Source organism: Akebia trifoliata, chromosome 3, assembly GCF_017979445.1.
Source record: "Akebia trifoliata isolate Shusen 1 chromosome 3, ASM1797944v1, whole genome shotgun sequence".
Classification (NCBI taxonomy): Eukaryota; Viridiplantae; Streptophyta; class Magnoliopsida; order Ranunculales; family Lardizabalaceae; genus Akebia; species Akebia trifoliata.
The window spans coordinates 5249343-5269750 of NC_141377.1; the positions used below are offsets into that span (position 1 = coordinate 5249343).

Consider the following 20408-nt stretch of genomic DNA (forward strand, 5'->3'; position numbering starts at 1 on the left):
AATCAATCCATGAACCCTGTATTCTAAATTTGAACTCACCATTTTCCTCCAATTTTTTTGGAGTTTTAGCATGCCAATCGAGTTTCAAAGTCCCATTCTGATGTAAAGGATTTGAGAGGAACACATAAGTCTTTTTTAAGGGTTTCTTCAATCATTTTAAAGACATGTAAAAAATTAAGATTTTTTTTTATAAAAATTGATCAAGGATGGTTCTTTTGGTTTAAAAATTATTGTAGACAAGTTGTTATATCAAGTTTTTAATCGATATTTTCATGTATTTTAGTCGAAAAATCTTGAAAAACAAAAATGAGTAAATTTTACAACGTCGAGTTCGACAATTTTTAAAAATTATTGGGTTCAATAATAAAAATGTTGATCTCAGACTTTAAGAATTGGTGACCTTGACAACAAATAAAAAGTGGCGATCTTGATAATAGATAAAAAATGGTGAGCTCGACAATAAAAATGTTGATCTCGATAATAAATAAGAAGTGGTTAGCTCGACAATATAAGTTGACCTTGAAAATAATGATAGACTGTTAAGAAATGAACAATTAAGTTACCACCGAAAGATTCAAGGACAATTTAAATGCTTATTTTCATACTTTTTGTTTACTTTAGATTTAGGGTACATTTGATTGTACTTGGAAATTTACTTTTCATAAAATTTGAAATTTGTGAAAAAAAAGTATGGAATTTGGATTTTCAATGAGAAAATTTACCTCCATTTGATTGCATATTGGAAAATGAATTCATTTTTCAAAGTCATTGTTTTTAAATAGAAACGAATACAAATGTTAGTTTAGAAACTAATTATTAACCCAACACTATCTTTATGCGTTCAATATGAAAATCTTCTTGCACATGGAAAAATCACCGTAGTGTTAGGTAGGAAAAATGTTGATTGTCAATTTGCTCTTCAACTGGAGGTCTGATTTTTTTTTCGATCCTTCGATAAAAAGATTCATTCTCCTCGTAAAAAGAATAGGAAGTAGAACCAATAAAGATTTCGTTTCCTGTAAATTTTATTGGAGAAAATGAATCATCTTCAAGTTGTTAACCTTTAAAGTTCAAGTTATTACCTTCTTTGGAAAAATTAACTCTAATGTATTTGACCTATCTCATCCTAATTTCAAGAATAATTTATCTAAACGGTACAGTTTTCAAAATTAATTATCAAAACGATAAATTATAGCAATTAATTCCGAAAAAGGTAATTTTACCATTTTCGAAATTAATATTTTTTTATCAAAACGGTAAAAACAGTAAAATGTAAAATTTTTTTATCGAAAATATCTTTTTTTTGTTTTACATATGTATTTACCATTTTAACATTAGAAATAAATTAAAATCAAACTAAATCTTTCTTTTCTTTTAATCTTCTTAACACTAAATAGAAATATGAAAGAGGAGAGGATTTTTTCATAATTTTAGTCAAAAAAAAAAAGGTATTTTTGATAAAAAAAAAAAATTTACATTTTATTGTTTTTACCCTTTTGATAAAAAATATTAATTTCGAGAACGGTAAAATTACCATTTTCGGAATTAATTGTTACAATTTACCGTTTTGGTATATAGTCAAAATGTGGTATATGTTTTGATAAATTTGCCTAATTTCAATGTACTTTGTTAGAAATCCTAAATTTTTTTACCCAAAATTATATCATTTTACTTCTCCAAAATCCTATCTTGTTCTTGAGCGCCGATCGTTGAATGAGATAGCCTCTTGAGGTTGAAGATAGTAGTAAAAGAAAATTTTAACAAAAGTCGAACATGATGAAAGATTTTGGAGAGAAAATTGAAAATACTAGAAAAAAAAAACTTTAACAGAGGTCAAAGGTGAAATTTTGGAGAAAAAATCAAGGGATTTCTACTAGAGGTTAAAGACGATCAGATGCATGCATTTAGGTCATTTATTTTAGACTTGTGCAAAATACCTATGTCAAGGTGGCATGTCTAAATCAGTGTTTTAAAAACCAGATCGACGGTCCGATTGGGTCCAACCGGATTTATTAATATTATCAGTTGGATTGATTAAAAATCAGAAATCACTTGAGAATCGTCAATTTGATAGAGTAATGGTTTAAGAGGTAAAATATTTCCTTATTTTATAAATAATGATTTTCGAACTCACCTATGACAAACTCCAACGTTAATATTTCCTGACGTGGCATGTACAAGAATAATAGATGTATTTTCTCGAAATACATCTATTATTGCACAAAAAGAGGAATTGTTGCACATAAAGAGGAATTGTTGCACAAAAATGTCTTTTACATTATTATCTTCAAAACGTAGGGTTGTCGTAATTGTTGAAACTATAAATAATATTATAAAGGATTACGAAATTTCTAATAAACTTTTGCAATTACTTTGAATAATGCAAAAAAAATAATGATGTAGTTGTATTTTTATATAAATTTACATAAGGTTACATGTGTATAATGTACCATCAAGGGTTAGTTCAGATGGCAAGGGCTACTGGGTTTGCTCCTTAGGTCCCTACTTTGAATCTCTATATGCCCTTTAACATGAAAGTAGTTATAGTTAACAGTTGAACACGTATTAGGGTGACTGGCACATGCAGCCTGCCAAAGAAAAAAAAAAACATATGTATAATGTATACTTTATATGAGTTTATATAAGTTTACGCGTACTCGAACCCAAAATCGGAATTAAAACCAAAACCGAAATTTAAGTGAACGAAAAAAATTCAAAATTTTGAATTTTTGAGTTACTCGAACCGAACCTAGAACCGATTTTAAACTCGAAATTTCCGATTCGATTTTGGTTATTGAGGTTTGATAAAAGCTCGACATACTTCAGTTCGGTTCTACCTAAATATACATCCCTAGATCCACGTTGGTAAATTCAAATTGATGGGGTTAATTTGTTACTTAACAAACCTTGGAGTGGATCTAACCACGTCAATTTGTAGCATCCAAAAACATGATTTGATGCCATAGGGTCATAAAGGACAAAATTCTAAGAACTTGAAAAAAAACAAAATTAATTTTTAGTTTTAAATTGGGGAGTTCGGTAGACATCCATTTTCAAAAGTTTTGATCAAGCTCAAAAATGATTTTTTTTTTAATTTTATTCTTTTGAATTTGATTATTTTCAGGAAATCTTGAAGAATATGTGTTGGGTTGCCAATTTGATGATCTATGTAGGCCCAACAACCCATAGTAAGATTTGACATCTTACTCAGTTAGTCATGTTAGTATGATTTATAAAGTAAGGTTGGTTCAAGTAACAAATCTATTATACAAAAGAGGGTTTTTGTTCTAGTTATAAATATAATTGACAGTGTTAGATCTATTTGGTAAGATCCTAAGGTGGATATTGTTTCCCACTCAAACAAAACAAAAAAAAACTACCTAAAATCAACTAACTACTTGAAACCACCCCATCTTTCATTTATCTTAAACTATCATTTTCATTTTTGAAACCCAAAACTATTTTTTCAAAAAGGGACTACTTGAAAATTGTTGGAAGGAGAAAAGGTCTTAGGCTCTCCCTTTCCCAATTTTTTTTGTTTTTTTTTTTTTGTTTTTGGAAGAGGGGGTTGTGATTTTTATTTGTGAGTGTAATTGCCAATGATTTTTTTTTTATATTTAAATTTTGTTTTGTAATTGTCAGATATATTTTTTTCTCGAGCATACATATGATAATTTATTAATAATATGTTATTTCCAATAATAATTTCTCTTTTTTTGGTGGGATTTTCATGAGTAAGTTCATAATACATGTATAGTTTGTTGTGATGGTTAGGAAAGGTTAATTCAATAATTTCAAATAAATGTTATACTTATAAAAATATTCAACCCACAAACAGTCGGAACTTTATTTACAAAAGCTGAGTTTTTTTCCCATATAAATATAATTACTTCAGAGTCGATACAAAGGGATAAATGTTTACTATCTATTATACAAACAAGGTTTTGTCCCAGTCATAAACATAATTTACGATGTTATATCTATTTGGCAAGATCTTAAGGTGGATATTGTTTCCCACAAAAAAATAAAAAATAAAAAATAAAAAAAAACCTAAAACCAATTAACTACCTAAAAGTCTAAAACCACCTCCATTCTCGTAAACCATCATCTCCACTTTTGGAGGGAGGAAAGGTCTTAGTCTCTCTCTCTCTCTCTCTCTCTCTCAATTTTTTTTTTTTTTTTGGGGGGGGGGGGGGGTTGGCGTGATTTTTATTTGTTATTTGTGAGTGTGATTGTCTGTGAAATTTTTATATTTATTATTTTGTTTTAAATTGTTTGAGATATTTTTTTTTCAAGCATAAATATGATAATTTAATAATAATATGTTATTTTCAATAGTAATTTCTCTTTCTTTTATGGGATCTTCATGAGTAAGTTCTTGACACAAGTAAAGTTTGTTGTGATAGCAAGGTAAGGTTAATTCAATTATTTCAAATAAACTTTATACTTATCAAAAAGATTTGACCCACAAAGTTGAGTTTTTTTCTCATATAAATATAATTATTTTTGTGGCGATACAAAGGGATAAATGCATACTATTATATTATATAACGCATACATTGATACGACTATCTTGTCAAGCCCAAAAAATATAATAAATTGAATTCTAATTTTTTTAATATGATTTATTCCTTAAAAATCTTGAGAGCTATGATGTTGGATTCCCAAGCACTCCATCAATCGTCCCCAAAAGAAAATTTTCAACCAAAAAAATAAAATAATAGATTAAATTCTTTTCTTTTTATGAAAAATGAACATTAAGCCATCTTAACTAGTAATTTTTTAACATTAGTCACCTTTTGAAATATTTATGAAAATAGTAACTCCTAAACTTAGAAAAAGGTTTTTTTTAAAGTCTATTTTTTATATACAATTTTTTTACGTTGAATCTAAGAGGGCTGTTTTTTTTTTAATGCTAATTATTTGATATTTTTATGAAATTAATTAAAATTTCAGTTTAGAAGGAATATTCAACATATATGTCAGCGCAGTATATCCAAAAAAAAAAAAAAATCAAGAGATTGAAAATGAATTTCGAACATTTGTTTTATTTGAACCTGTGACAGACTTGGCAGTCACATCTTTTGAAAGAAAGTAAAAGATTTAAGAGCGATTCACCCGGTGGATTTTATTACAAAAACACCCCTAGATTGAGTTAAACTAGAATGAAAGATATTTGAGCCAACATTGACTATTAAATTGGCAATCCAACACCTCATTCTCTTTAGATTTCATGGAAAAAAATCAGAACAGAACAAATTAAAAAAAACATTTCTTTTTGAGTTTCAGATGGTGTTGAAAATCGAAGGCTACCGAACTCCTAAATTTAAAAATAAAATTGACTTTTTTTTTTTACTTTCTTTTGATTCAAAATTCTTAGAATTTTGTTCTTTATGACCCTGAGGCGTCAAATCGTATTTTTGGATACCACAAATTTATGTAGTTATGATCCACTTGAAAATATGTTAAGTAACAAATTAACCCCATTAATTGAATTTCTTAACATGGATCACTGCTACAGGTTTGATGGGTAACAAACTTTATAAACTTAACAAATATGATAAATGTCAAAATCCACGGGAGTTTTTCTAATAAAAATACAACAATTAGGTTTGTTGGGTAAATCTATTAAGAATTGAAGACTTTTGTAAACAAAAAACAAAATGATAAATTGACTTGATGACAATCACAATTCTTTGAAGAAAAACATTGATTTTGCCATCTAAGAAAAGCAAAGAATCAAAGACTTTTGTAAGTCTTTAGCCCTCAATATTTTCAAACTTTAATTCATTAATAGTTATCTAATGTTTGAGGGCCAAAGACTGATATTTTTCTTCTACAAGACTTAAAAGATTTGACTCTATGTAAGTCACATCTTTTCAGAGAAAGAAAAAGACTCAAAAAACATGAATTAACTACAATCACAATTCCTTGAAGAAAAATGCTAATTTTACCAATTGGTACAGTGAAGAAATGTAGGGTATTTTAGTTTTAACTCTCACAAAGGTCGAAGATGAAAGGTTTTGGAGAGAAAATTAAGGGACTTTTTTTACTAGAGATTATATAAAGATGATCAGGTGCATTTAGGTCATTTATTTTAGTCTCATACACAATACCTAAGTCAAAGGTGTCTTGTCTAAATCACCGTAAACAACGCGATAGATTAACGTGACCCCATTTTTTGAAAAAAGGAAAAAACACGGAAAGACTGTGTATTCAAAATGACAAATTGACTTGTTAACCATCACAATTCTTCGTAAGATTTTTTTTTTTATTTTGCCGTGTAAGAAAGGCTAAGAATCAAAGATTTTTTTGAAAAAACATCAGCTTTTGACTCCTTCAACATTTCCAAGCCATAAGTAAGTTCATTGGTTTAGGTTCATTAATGGTCATCCAAGTTGTTGAATAGAGATAAGTTGGACCCGTTTTCTTTCATTACCCATTCATTGATTTTTCTTTTATTTATAAATCCTCTATTGCTTCTTTTTTAATACAAAACTTGAATTTGATATATAAAACCACCATTCCATGATGAGATTCCTTAGTTTTACAGTTGTGTTAATGTTGTGCATCGTGTTCAAACAAAGTATAATAGATCCTTCAAATCGTCTCTCTTCTTGGATTAGAGAAGATTGTTGCACATGAAAAGGAATTGATTGCGACAATATCAACCAAAATGTCGTCAGTTTGAAAGCACGGGGTATCTCTAATATCAACCAAAATGTGGAGAGGCATGTCTAAATCACCTTTGGTGACTTGGATGAAATTAGGACTATTTTTTTTCTTTTGTTTTATTTAATTTAGATTAGAGAATTTCTATTGCCACACCAACTTTTACTTATAAAACAACAATTAATGAAATTATACACCAACACCACACCTCAAATAAGATTAAAGAGACACCAATAATGCTTATTTGATTTGCAATAAAATATTCCTGAAATCAACCTTACATGGGAATCGAAACTACCTCCTCTCACATCTTTTGGAACCAAAACAATGGGTCTCAAACTCATAGAAATCTCCAATTTATATGATATTTTAGCATTTAATATTTTGAAGAGTCTTTTTTTGTAATTTAGAATTTTAACTAACATGAGATCAGGGGCAGAACCAAAATTTTCTTCAGGGGGGTTGGAATATGTTTAATGGTAAGGTTGAAGAGCTTCAAGATGACTGATTTGGGGGAGAAAATTCAAGAGTTGTTGACCATCACAAATCTTCGTAAGATTTTTTTTATTTTGCCGTGTAAGAAAGGCTAAGAATCAAATCACTTAAGTAACTTGAGGTATGATAAATAATTTAAGAAATTGATGTGTAATGCCAATAACAGTTTCACTTTAAGTAACTTCTAAATTGAAAGAGATAATTTGTCCTTCTATGATTGATATCTTAAAGAGATATTCGATCATCAAATCACGTTAATTGTAAGAAAAATAAATGAGTATTTTGTTATTTTCAAAATAAATAAATCTCTTGTTAACTCCACCGTTGTTTTTACATGTATAAGGAACTCAAAGAGCTCATGTCAACTTATTGAAAACATAGGGGTCTCTCTAATATTCACCAAAACATAATGGAGTACGTCAAAATTACAGGAAAGCGAGAAACGGCCATGGGGGCCAACCGCCAATGTCTATCAATAATTTGAAGTAGAAATTTCAAAAAAAACACGGAAAGAAAGATTTTTTTTTAGTGGGTTGGGGAAGATTCTTTGCTTCTTCCTTGTCACGTCAGGAGAGTTAGTTGTACACGTTTTCTCTTGTACTTGGTAATGAAACATTGAATTTCAGTCCAAATTCAATAGAACCAGACGCGCTTTGAAACCATCAGTCTCTTCTATTTATAAATCCTCCATTGCTTCCTTAGTAATACAAGACTTGAGTTTTTTGAGACATAAAACCACCATTCCATGATGAGGTTCCTTAGTTTACGGTTGTGTTACTATTGTGCATCAAGTTCAGCTGGTGCATTCAAGAAGAAAATTCTGGTTTGCATGCTTCGAAAGCGAGAGAAAAGCTCTTCTTCAGTTCAAACAAAGTCTAATAGATCCTTCAAATCGTCTCTCTTCTTGGATCGGAGAAGATTGTTGCTCATGGAAAGGAATCGGCTGCGACAATAGAACCAGACACGTTCTCAAGCTTGATCTCCGGAACCCATTTCCACTTGACTTGAACCATTATGATGAAACCAAATATAGTAAGGCATGCTTGGTGGGGAGCAGTGAGGTAAATCCTTCACTTGTAGAGTTGAAACATTTGAATTACTTGGACTTAAGTTGGAACAATTTCTCAGGAATCAAAATCCCGAATTTCTTTGGATCCCTTCATCAATTAACATATCTCAATCTCTCTTCTTCATTGTTTGTTGGAGTTGTTCCCCATCTTCTTGGAAATCTCTCGTCCTTACGTTCTCTTGATCTTAGTACTTACATTGTTTACCATGATTCCAATTATCAGTTGAGTGTTGAGAATTTGCATTGGGTCTCTCATCTTTCTTCTCTCCAAAACCTTGACATGACCTCTGTAGACCTTTCCAAAATCGGTGATGATTGGCTACAAGTAATCAACTTGCTTCCTTCTTTATCAGAGTTGAGTTTGTCTCATTGCAGACTTTCTAAACTTCCTTCCACTCCTAAATCATATGTCAATTTTACATCTCTTTCCACTCTTCATCTTTCCGACAATGATTTTCAAGGTCCAATCCCAAATTCACTTTGGAACCTGACTACTTCTCTTAAATTCCTTGATCTTTCGTTCAATCATTTCAATTCTAATCTTCCCATTCTTGATGATGTCAGGAATCTATCCAACTTAGAAACATTGGATTTGTCACGGAATGAACTCAGTGGGCATTTGCCTGATTGGTTGGGCCAATTAAAGAATCTAAAATACCTTTCTCTTTCATCCAACTCATTTAATGGTCTGATCCCCACATCCCTTGGGAGATTGTCAACCTTGACTACATTATATCTGGGTGGAAATAAATTGAATGGGACTATTCCGAAGAGTCTAGGACAACTTTTAGAGTTAGTAAACTTGGATCTTATGGGAAATTCCTTAAATGGTGTTGTATCAGAGGTTCACTTTACTAAACTCTCAAAGTTAGAATATTTTGATATCAGCTACAACTCTTTGGTTTTGAATGTGGGATTTAACTGGGTTCCTCCTTTCCAACTTAAACGCCTTTATATGTCTTCTACCAAAATAGGGCCTCTGTTTCCAAAATGGCTTCGAACTCAAACGAAACTTCTCGAATTGGACATCTCGAATGTTAGCATTTCAGATTCCATACCAGATTGGTTTTCCAAGCTGCCTTCCAATATATCTTTCTTAAATGTCTCTCATAATCAGATATATGGTAAAGTGCCCAATTTTTCAACGTCAAGTAGTGTTGATCGATTGGTTTTACTTTTAAGTTTCAACAAATTTGAGGGTCCCTTACCACAATTCCCTTCCAATGTAGTTGAATTGGATCTCTCCAACAACTCAATTTCAGGACCTATACCTAAAACTATCGGTCATATGATGCCTAAATTGGTTACTTTAATCCTTTCTAGCAACTTTTTCAATGGTACCATACCCATCTCAGTATGCGCCATGAAATTCCTGCGAACTCTTGTTCTCTCTAAAAACCATTTGTCTGGAGATCTTCCTCAATGTTGGAGTAGTGTACCTGAATTGGAGGTTATGGATTTATCATCGAACAATTTATCAGGAGTTATTCCAAACTCGATAGGTCATCTGTATTTGCTAACGTATTTACACTTGAGCAAAAACAATTTTCACGGAAAGCTCCCCTTGGCCTTGAAAAATTGTACAAGTTTGTTGCTTCTTGACCTTGGTGAGAATAACTTATCTGGAAAAATGCCTATATGGATTGGAAATGATCTATCATGGTTAAGAATTTTAAGGCTAAGGTCAAATATGTTTGGTGGTAACATTCCTTCTCAATTATGCCATCTAACTAGTCTTCAAATAATGGACCTTGCAAGTAATAATCTATCTGGAAGCATCCCTCGTTGTTTTGGCAATTTCAGTAGCATGATTTCTGGTCAAACAGACCAGATAGATTTTTCCTTCTCCTCGTATTTCCTTTATGAGAACCAATTAATAGAAGTCATGAAAGGAAGAGAACTTGAATACGTAAGGATACTGTCACTTGTCATCAACATGGACCTTTCAAGTAATAATTTGGTTGGAAGGATCCCTAAAGAGTTAACACACCTTGCTGGATTAATCGGTTTGAATCTATCAAACAACCACTTGTCAGGATGCATCCCCGAGAAGATTGGTGAGTTGAGATCATTGGAATCACTTGATTTCTCCAGAAACCAACTTTCAGGCACTATTCCACAAAGCATATCGAATTTAACCAGTCTAAGCTATCTAAACTTATCGTGCAACAACTTGAAGGGAAAAATTCCATTGAGCAACCAGCTCCAAACGCTTTATGATGAACACCCATCCATTTACAGTGGCAACCCTGAACTCTGTGGATCTCCACTAATGAATAAATGCCTGGGAGATGAACCATATAAATATCCGACATTTGCTAATGGAGATGGAAAAGTGGGTGGAAGAGATCAGTCCAAAATAGATTGGTTTTATGCTGGACTGGGATCAGGATTCGTGATTGGATTTTTGGGAGTTTGCAGTGTTTTATTATTCAAGAAGACTTGGAGATACGCGTATTTTCGATTTCTTGATGATATCCACGACAAGTTCTTTGTGATGATAGTGGTGGGAGCAGCTCGGTTGAAGAAGAAGCTCAAGATCAATTTGGTTCAAAATTGAAAATCATGCACTCCATTTGTTTTTCAGTGAGGTACTCTCTGTCTCTCTCTCACACAGACACACATTCATAACTTGAAAATCATGCACTCCACTTGTTCATGTTCTAAGAAATATGCATTATGTTTAATTGCTTTATAGATTATAGTTATCTCTGGATATCATTTCACAAATTTCTTATGTACATTCGAGCTTTATGTAGAGTTTGTCATTTGGGTCTTGCTAGGTATGCTTATAGGGTTGTCAATGGATTGGATCAGACCCGAATCCGATCTGTTCCAATAACTTTGGATTTGGATTAATGATTTAGATTCCAACAAGGTTCTGATATGTATCTTATTTGATCTAATATGGATTGACCATGTCCCGATCCATTAAGAGCCCGATCAGATATTTATGGTGACATTCGGACTATCGCTGAAGGTGTAGAATTCATTTCTTATGCTGGCAAATCATTGTCATGGGCCTAATTCAGTTGCCTAAGCTTTGGAGATTTCACGTCAAGTAAAATAAAGACTGCAGACTTTTTCTCGATTACTAGATTGTTAATGGCTATGTTAGTACTATAATTGTACGTGGGATATGGGAAACTCTATGAAACTATGGTGTCTATGTGCTTGGGATAAGGCTTTGTTGTTTTTTATGAAAATATTATTTATATGGTTGAAATATAAAGAAATAATTATGATTTAATATGTGAGCCATTAGCCATTAGACATCTTCATGGAGGAATGGTATGAAGTTTCTCCCATGGAGGATTGGTAAGTGGGCATCTCAAGGATTATTATTATTATTATTTTCCTTTTTAGATATTTTATTGACACAAAAGCTTTTACTTACAACACACCAATCCTTCTCTTGTCATTGTTGTTGTTGCAGGGGCTTGGTTTATTTCTTCTTTGGCATGGCTTCTCATTTGGGTGATGTAGGTTCTTTTTCTTATGATGATCACTCAAATGTAATAATTTTAAAGAAAATTGGAAATTTTTATGTAGTATCATAGGATGCAATATAATAAGGTGTAGTGTGATACATCAAATCATGTTCTTATGAGAATTGGGATGAAGATTTATATAAACACTAGGGTGGTTCATGTAATGCCACAATTCAGAGAATCAATCCAATTCATTACTAAATCAAGATTTATTACATTTTTTTTTTTCACAATTAATCTGCATATATAGAAAAATGGGTAAATTGAAAACAAGTATACATCGCATTCTAATAAATCAAGAACATAACACTGATATCATCGCATTCTAAACATGGTAATGCCACTTTTGAACTATTACCCATAAAGGGAGATCTCTGTGTTTGGTTGAAATCTAGAGATATGGCAATAGGACTGTAGGAGTTGAACTTTGGAGTTTGGAATCAAGTTAGAACTTTTTGGGAATTAGAATTTTTTTTTTTTTGGAAGGAAAAAGTCATCTTCTTCCTGGAAAGAAAGGGGAGAAAAATTTCTCTTCTTAAACTAAGATTCAGTGATTCTCACAATTGTATCAGATCTCTACAAATCCCAAAATTTTACCTTATGTTTGATTGACATCACTTGGGTTGCATTGGTTGTTGGAATCAAATTTTGACATTTTTCGAGGGAATTTCTAATGAAACAAAGAACTGCATATAGATTGAAAAGAAAACCAGAACAAAAAAAAGCATTCTACTAGGCCAACACTGAAAACGTTTGCGTGAATGATTTGCCATCTTCTGTATTTTTATAAATTAAAGAACAAGACTTGTTAAAATGTTATCTACACATGAAAGCCTAAAAAAGAGTATAGGAAAACATCAGTAGAAAAAAGAATGAATGAATTTGAATGGGCAATTGAAAAACAACAGAGATGCTACAACTGCAAAACTAGCTTCGCTGTGTTGGTCCTTTTATCAGTTTTTTGGGCGTTGTCACCTAACATCATTAATGTAGCCATCGCCATCATCATCTCATATTACAACATTGGGGCTTTCCTCCAGTTTCAATTTGTCCCACAAATCATCAGATATATCTGTAGTAACCATCGAAGCACCCAAACTGGCACTTCAATTGATATACTCCCTGTGTTGAGTTGAACTGCTCTACCCACATCGAACACACTCCATCAAAGCTGCACCTTGTGAAAACTCACCAAACAACACTGTGTAATAACTTCCTTGGGTATACTGAAGCACAACTGCTTCAATTGGATACTGCTGTTGAACTGCTCTACCCACATCCCCATACTTACATCTTCCATCTTAAACAGCTGCACCAATTGTAATTTGGTGAGTTTAATCATCCAAAACACACACATATCAGAATTAAAATGGGTCAGATTCTATCTGAAATCCAAGTGATCTGAATCCAAATTCAGCGGGTTTGGATCCTTGAAGTAGATCCGAATAAAAATATGGGATGTCCCTTGATTTGAATCGGATATGAATCCATCCTATATCTGCCTAGATCCGAATGACATTGCTTTAAAAAATATCTATTTTTAAATTCTTCAAAATTTCTCTTTTTCCTAATTTAATATAACGTGGATTCTTATTATAATGGTAAAATTGAATAATATAGCAAAAAAGAAAAGTTGAATGGTCCGGAATTATCCAAACCAACCGACCCGAATCAAGTAATTCAATTGGGTTGGATCCAGATCCAAATTTAGTGAAAGCAACATGACTAGGAATCGGATATGGTTTTAGCTAATAGATCCGAAACGGATTCGGGTATGGATAGGGATTTAAATTTTGGAGCTAAATATGGATATGCTCAGATCCAACACCAACACTGCACATTTTAAGCCCTACATGCACGCATGAGACGGCGCACACACATACAAACCACCAAATTCACAAGATTATAAAAAGGGGAAGAGTAACTAAATAAACAAAGAGTGATGAGTAAGTGTAAACTTACTCTTAATTTGTGTTTCTCAAACTCCGATACAACGAATTCTGCAATGTCTGACGACACTATGTAGCCTGGTCCATTTGCATAGGGTGGATAATCTTCTTTTGGTCATTCCCGAAACCACTCAAAGAAAAGAGGTGTTCAGAAACTCACTCATTATATCGGAAACCTTTCAGGGTTCCCAAGACCCAAAAACATTCGCACATTATATACAGTACTAGAGGGTGGCATGCGCAAACACACATGTATCAAAAGGGCTTATTTGTAATTTAAATACTAATTAAAGGATTTTTGAAGATTACATAGTAAAAAGAATATTTTTGTAATTTTCAAAACTAACCAAGTGATTATAAGATAGTGAGATTGCAATTTTCTTGATTTTGAACAAAATGATCTTCATTATATTAAGTTTAAATGTCATGGTGAGGGCATCTTTGAAATACAAATTTTAGTGTCGAACCACTTCTACTCTGCCTTCTCTCGTTATAATAGTAAAGAAATGGAAAGCCCCATAAAAAAAATATATACACTAACGGCAAGACAAATAAAACATAACTTCAATCTATAGTCATCAAAGATAAGGAACATTCTCGTGGAATTAACTGGAGATAAATAGTTGACTAAGTCTTCAATGAAAGAACAATCCAAAGTCAATCCATACCTCATATGTCACTGCCCATTTACCATAACGCAAGGGCTTGTGGTAGTAATTTATGTTTCCCACATATAGGCTCCTATCGTCGGGGACATGCCTTGCTTCCTTGATTGCCGCATCCACTCTAACAAATGTGTCATCATCACACTTCATTATATACTTTGCAGATACAGTGTGAGCCTGTGAAGAAACAAGGGCATCATAAATGAATTAACCTCTAAAAAATCCATAAAGAACTTCTGTTTCCAATTATTAGTTTATTGAAAAACTCTTTCCTTACTAACTTAGTAAGATTCCAACTCTTACTAAGGGTTCTTAACGGGTAAAGCCAAGATTTTCTTATAGAGTGGGCAAACAACACACACGTTTGGGTCTTCAGTTCCCCTTCACATTCCACTTTCGAGACCTAATTTTGTTGCATATTATATTATCAAATTCAATCGTCACTTGATATAATTCTTCAATCGTCACTTGATAATAATAATAATAATAATAATAAAATAAAATTTTCAAAAACAAATCAAACTTTTGAAAAGAAGCCTTAGAAAACTTAATTAAGATCTAAAGATTTTGTTTGTAGTGGAGACTGAAAAGGAATAGAAAATATAGAGAGAGGTTGACCATATTTTATTAAGAATCTAATTTTGGCTAAATACATTCCTTTAATTAGTACACAATTATATTCTTTAGTATCTTTGTAAATAAGTTACAAGCAAAAGGTCCACTATGGTGTCCCCAACATGGCTATCCAGATTTAAAACTAAAAAATAATTGGCCCAAAGGTAATTTTTCACTAATTACTAACCAATATTTTATTTTATTTAAATGTATAAATTTGGTCCCTTTTTATTTATTTATTTATTTGAACTTTTGTAGAATATATATATTTTTTATTTAGGAGCTGGTAGAGAATTTGAAAAAAAAAAATTAGGAAAATTCAACTAATTCATACCAAAAATGGGTCTTTTTGAAACATTACAATGTGATTTTCAAGCATGTAATGAAGAAAACCCAATCTTCAGGGGCAACCGACCTAGTCCATCTCACCATTTCGGTTATTTTTTATCCATAAAAAAACCCTAATCCGAAGAAGATCCAAGGAGATGTCTTGAATCCTTCAATGGCATTGGAGGTAAGGTAAATCTCATTAAAACCCTAATCTTCCTCTTCTCTCTAATTCAGTGAAATCTCATTAACCTTCCTCTTCCTCTCGAAAAATCTCCATTAATTTTGCTAGATTTCCCATGTTTATCATCTTGATTTTGGTTTAGTTTTGTTAATATTGATGGAGTGATAAAATAAAACGAAGGTAGATCTCTTCCTCTCCTTTCCTCCAATGCCACCGAAGAATACAGGTATCTCCTTAGGTCGTCTCAAGTTTATCTTTTTGGGTTCTTCTCTAATTCTCTCAACTAGTTTTTTCCCCTAACTTTGTTTTTGTACTACTCTCTATTTTGCTAGATTTCTAAAGTTTATCTCTAACCATCTTCATAGTTTTTTTTTTTTTTTTGTCTAAACCTTGCTTTGCCACTTTATATTTTCTCAGATTTCTCAAGTTTATCTTTGTGGGTTATTCAGTCTGTTATGGTATTACTATATTTTCTGTATGTACTTGTGGTGTTTGGTGGATATAGTTACTTTATAATAATCTAGAGATGGAATTCTCTTCATTAATTGATCAATGTTTCTAAAAATGATCATTGATAAGTTTTTGTTGATTATCATCTATGATCAATGATCATGGGTTAATGATCGGCGATCAACCAGACTTTACTAGTTTGAAAGAATGACAAAATATATATATATATTGTTAATTGAAAGAGAATGAGATAACAAATAACCCTATGAACCAACAACTCCATTAACAAACCAGCAAGAAACTTAGAACGCACCTCAATCTCGTACTCCTCTCTCTTCTTCCTTCACCATTGAAGACAAGGTGTTTAATTATTTTATTTATAGATTTTTTTTTTTTAATTTGATTTTAAGCTTAATATTGTGTGTAAATTTACAGTCTTATTAGGCTTGATTGAAGAAGATTGTCCCACCTACCTTCCAAGAAGGTGAGTGCATGTGACTCACTCAGTAAAATTCTAAATGTTTCTTATTGGATTTTGCAAATATTATTATGTCAATGGATTCACATTGGGGTTGCAAGACAAAATGGGTTTTGTTCAGAACACAATATTAAGATATTATCATTGTTTATATTGTTAATTGTTAGTAGTTGATGAATCCATTGATAACATTCACATTGGGGTTGCAAGACAAAATGGGTTTTGTCCAGGACACAATATTAAGATATTATCATTGCTTATATTGTTAATTGTTAGTGTAATCTTTGGCCTATGTTAGATAGATCAGTTTGTTAGATTGGGGAAGAAGATAAAATATAGAGAGAGACAACAAAGAGTTGGCTGATTGGGAACAAAAATCCCCCTCTTCCTCTCATCTTCAAGTAACTCAAATGAGATCTTTGTCCTATGTTTTTCATACTTTAATGAAGTAAAAGACTTCTAAGTACAGCTTACCTCTCTCTCTCTCTCATGGGTACCAACTTCCAAGGTTCCATAAATAAACAAGATATCAAAGATTTTGCAGCATATATAGTCTTCAGATGAAAGTTAATTTGATTTATATTTAATTCATTGGTCAATAGAACTTCATCTTCACATTTTCCAAAATTATTATTCATTCATTTTTGTTTTGTGTAATCATGTAAATCTCCGTGTCTTGTCAGTTGTAGCAGACCATCATGGATATGATTGGTGTTGAGAAATCTTGGGGATTATTCGTGCCTAAAGCATTGAAAGTAGCAATTCAGCGACTGAAAGAAGAGCAATAGACAACAAAATTATCGACTTTGACATTATATTGATACATATATCTGTAACCTACATTTATGACGAGACCCAGGGGCTGTAATGTTTTCCATGTACAAAAACTTTTTAACTCTGCAAATGAAAACAACCTATGCGTCCATTTATTCTAAGTTAAGCTTGTGGTTACTGCTCTTCTCTTCAATACCAATATCTTAGCTTTGAGTTCTTTCGTCATCTATTTTCCTCATTTTGAAACAAAAACTTCTTATGACTGCTATCACAGAGGATGCATCAAGTAAAAGTTAATGTACAGCTTCAAAGAAAAGAATCTGAGGTTGTAAATGCCCTCTTTTACACGTGGTGAGAACATCATTCCAACTGCCAGTTACCTGAATGAATCAAATTTGAAAAAAAAAAAAAAAACAGGTAAAAGGGCATAACTAACAGAACTAAACAAGATTATATATATATATATATAAAAAATAGAAAAATAAAAAATTGAAACTGACCTTGACAGTTTGGTCGTCGTATAGGAACCATCTTTCATCCCGATGATTATAAATAAAGCATAAATAGTGATGTCCATAATAGCAAACCTATGAATTACAAAATAACAATCAGGGCCCAAATAATTGATAAGAAACGGTCTCTTTAACAAGGTCACACATGATTAGTTGGAATTCAAAGTACACGTCGATGTTAGACCCTCCACAAGGTCGAATGAATTGCAAGTAATTGGTATGGAGGGTTGGGGGGGGGACTACATTGCTCAATCATGGTGATCATCTCAATATGGAAGAAATCAACACTCTCTATAGCTCAATCGGGTAATTCATCCACAACTTTTATCTTTTAAACTACTGATAATAATCGATCCAATTCTTTGAAACGCTTATTTCAGACCTTCAAGTGAAAGTTAATCAATAAAGACTATCAAGGGAAATAGGTGACCGAACTATAATAACTGCTTGTTAATCTCATTCACAAAAGCAACTTAAATAATATTGGAATCAAAAGATGTGAAGGTTATTCTAGCATACCACAGAAACCAGGCAACGTTTGTTCCCGGGATCCAGACCACGATACACGACACCAATGTCTAACTCAGTGGTTAGGATTGCCAATGTTGCAGATATGTTGTTTTCACTTTCATGGACACTCTGCCAACCCAGGACTGCAAGATAAGAATAAAGACTTATTATGAGTGATAGAAGAATAACTCATTTCTCAACAAATTGACAATTGACCTGTTGTGAACACTTGTGGAGGCTTTGACAGAATACGATGGATATAGTTGAGTTTTCCACAGCCGCCAACTTCTGGATCACAAGCTAATTGGCGATCAATCGATTCAAGATTCAAAAGCTCGTCAAAAGAGCTGTCTTTAGATGTAATCTGAAACCAATTACAAAAACATAAAACTATGTCCACAATCTCATCTCTCCAAATTTAAGATTTCCCCTCTTTAAAGAAATGATAAGTGATTCCAAGATTATGAACAAATAATTTCTTAATACAAGACATGCCTTCATTGTTCGGAGAGCATTAGCATTGACATTGTGAAAAAATGAAGTGTACTTCTGACATCTGGATTCCCTACCACAGCTATTGCAGTTCATCCGCTCAAAGATGTTCATTCCAAAGAGAGTATATGCTATACAATCATTGCTTGAACAATCCCAAGAACTTATGCAATTGTTTTCTTCTAATTCAGCATTGAATTTACGTGATTCAGTAGTAAATGACTTATGAAGGCAGTCAAAGATTGCTGCCAATACTTCAGAAGCATCATTCATCTGTGCCTGTCAACCAGTACTGCACGTATTAGATTTATTTCAATAAAAGAGAAAACGAATTTATTATGTGTGAATCTACCTCTTGGAAGAAATTACTATTAGGATAAAATTTGCTCAGAGCAACTCTCAGACAAGTAGGATCAATTGCTTCACTTTGAGTCTCTATTTCTGATTCACTCAGTGCATCAAGAATATCATATAATGCACAGATAACACAAGGATTTCCAACAGTATTATGCCACGATACTGATCTTCCCCAGAACTCAATTCGAAACCGCTTTAAATTCCATAAGGACTGCATTTTACAAGAAAAAGTCTGAGTCTACAGAAAAGAGTAGAAGTGAAGTGGCATGAAAGATCATAGAATGGAAAACTTGCTAATTCCTATGAAATTATGGATTTTCCAACTTTCCAACCTGTATGATTACATTCAAAAAGCAATTGTTATCACCAACTTTATTTTTCAGCCCTGTCCCAATCACATTCTTTCCATTCGTGCTGTTGACCACAACTTCATTCGGTGCTTGAAATGTATCTGAAAATAAAACAATATAAAAGGTCAGAATGTCACCAGCACTGCTTAGTGATTCCATGTAACATAGAGATGGAAGTACAGGTACCCAATGTCGAAGTAATTACTGCAGTAAGATAATAAATGCATATGCGTGTTATATGAGTGTTACAAGGTCAGGATCATCCTATGAGTGAATTTTGTGTCATGGGTAACTCAAGATGTAATACAAGTCTGCACTTTCTAAAATAAGTAACCGACATAAAAAATGTAAAATGAAATATGAGTGTTATAGAAGTATCCATATTATCATATTAGCATGACCATATGGATACCACCTAGGTTTGTTGAATTATGCAAGTAGCCTTAGTTTGAATAGAAGTGCAATAGACTGATGTCGATAATTAATAATGAAGCTCAAGGCTGAGATCCAAAGTGTTAATTGCAAACAAATGTATTGACTCAAGGTTAAGATCCAAGAAACCTGGTATTGTCTGCAAAATCGATCTGGAAAAGGAGTGTGACCATGCTTCGGATTTCCTGAGGTTGTATGGGTTTCAATGAAAGGTGGATTAATTTTAGAATTGCATATCATCGTCGTCATTTTAATTTTTATTCAATAGGCCTTCTGCAAGTGTTTTCAAGAGTTCAAGAGCCCTCAGGCGAGGTGACCCACTATCTCCATTTTATTCAATTTGGTAGTTGAGGCTTTTGGTAGACTGATGTGTAGGCAAGTGGACACCGGGAGGCTAGGTGCTGCATCTCCTCCAGTTTGTTGATTAGAAATTGATTTTTTTGGATGCCTGCTATAATTAGGTCAAATTCTTTGTGGGATTGCTTTGTTGTTTTGAGGCCATCTCAAATATTGTTGTGAATCCAACAAAAAAAAGTTGCTTGGGTAGGCGTAGCTTATAACCTTCAATTTCTAGGTTTTATGTATT

General features: G+C 32.5%; 2 protein-coding genes and 1 long non-coding RNA gene across 9 annotated transcripts in view; 2 read left to right on the forward strand and 1 right to left on the reverse strand.

The window, feature by feature from the left end:
- LOC147405693 (uncharacterized) overlaps nt 1-20408 on the reverse strand; it is a 68391-nt gene that overhangs the window by 41910 nt on the left and 6073 nt on the right. For 2 of the 7 annotated variants that reach the window (XM_086433502.1, XM_086433503.1), the window contains exons 8-13: nt 19373-19491; nt 19036-19251; nt 18687-18962; nt 18408-18555; nt 18201-18334; nt 17670-17756 (exon numbers count right to left, since the gene is read on the reverse strand). In XM_086433502.1, the coding sequence (XP_086289628.1) occupies nt 17670-17756; nt 18201-18334; nt 18408-18555; nt 18687-18962; nt 19036-19251; nt 19373-19491 (980 nt within the window). Of the gene's footprint in view, nt 1-14296; nt 14519-17410; nt 17550-17669; nt 17757-18192; nt 18335-18407; nt 18556-18686; nt 18963-19035; nt 19252-19372; nt 19492-20408 lie in introns of those variants that run through there. The other 5 variants (XM_086433500.1, XM_086433499.1, XM_086433504.1 and 2 more) reach the window with 5 other exon arrangements.
- Nucleotides 7936-12061, forward strand: LOC147405695 (receptor-like protein EIX2). Its single transcript, XM_086433506.1, has 2 exons — nt 7936-10827; nt 11673-12061. The coding sequence occupies exon 1, from the start codon at nt 8517-8519 to the stop codon at nt 10794-10796; it is 2280 nt and encodes a 759-aa protein (XP_086289632.1). The 5' UTR covers nt 7936-8516; the 3' UTR covers nt 10797-10827; nt 11673-12061.
- Nucleotides 15239-17346, forward strand: LOC147405696 (uncharacterized). The gene is made up of 3 exons (XR_015176026.1): nt 15239-15475; nt 16353-16401; nt 17079-17346. It is a non-coding gene; the product is annotated as an uncharacterized LOC147405696 (long non-coding RNA).

Coding starts and splice junctions, on each gene's coding strand:
- LOC147405695 (XM_086433506.1), top strand. CDS start 8,517: ATGACCTCTGTAGACCTTTCCAAAATCGGTGATGATTGGCTACAAGTA.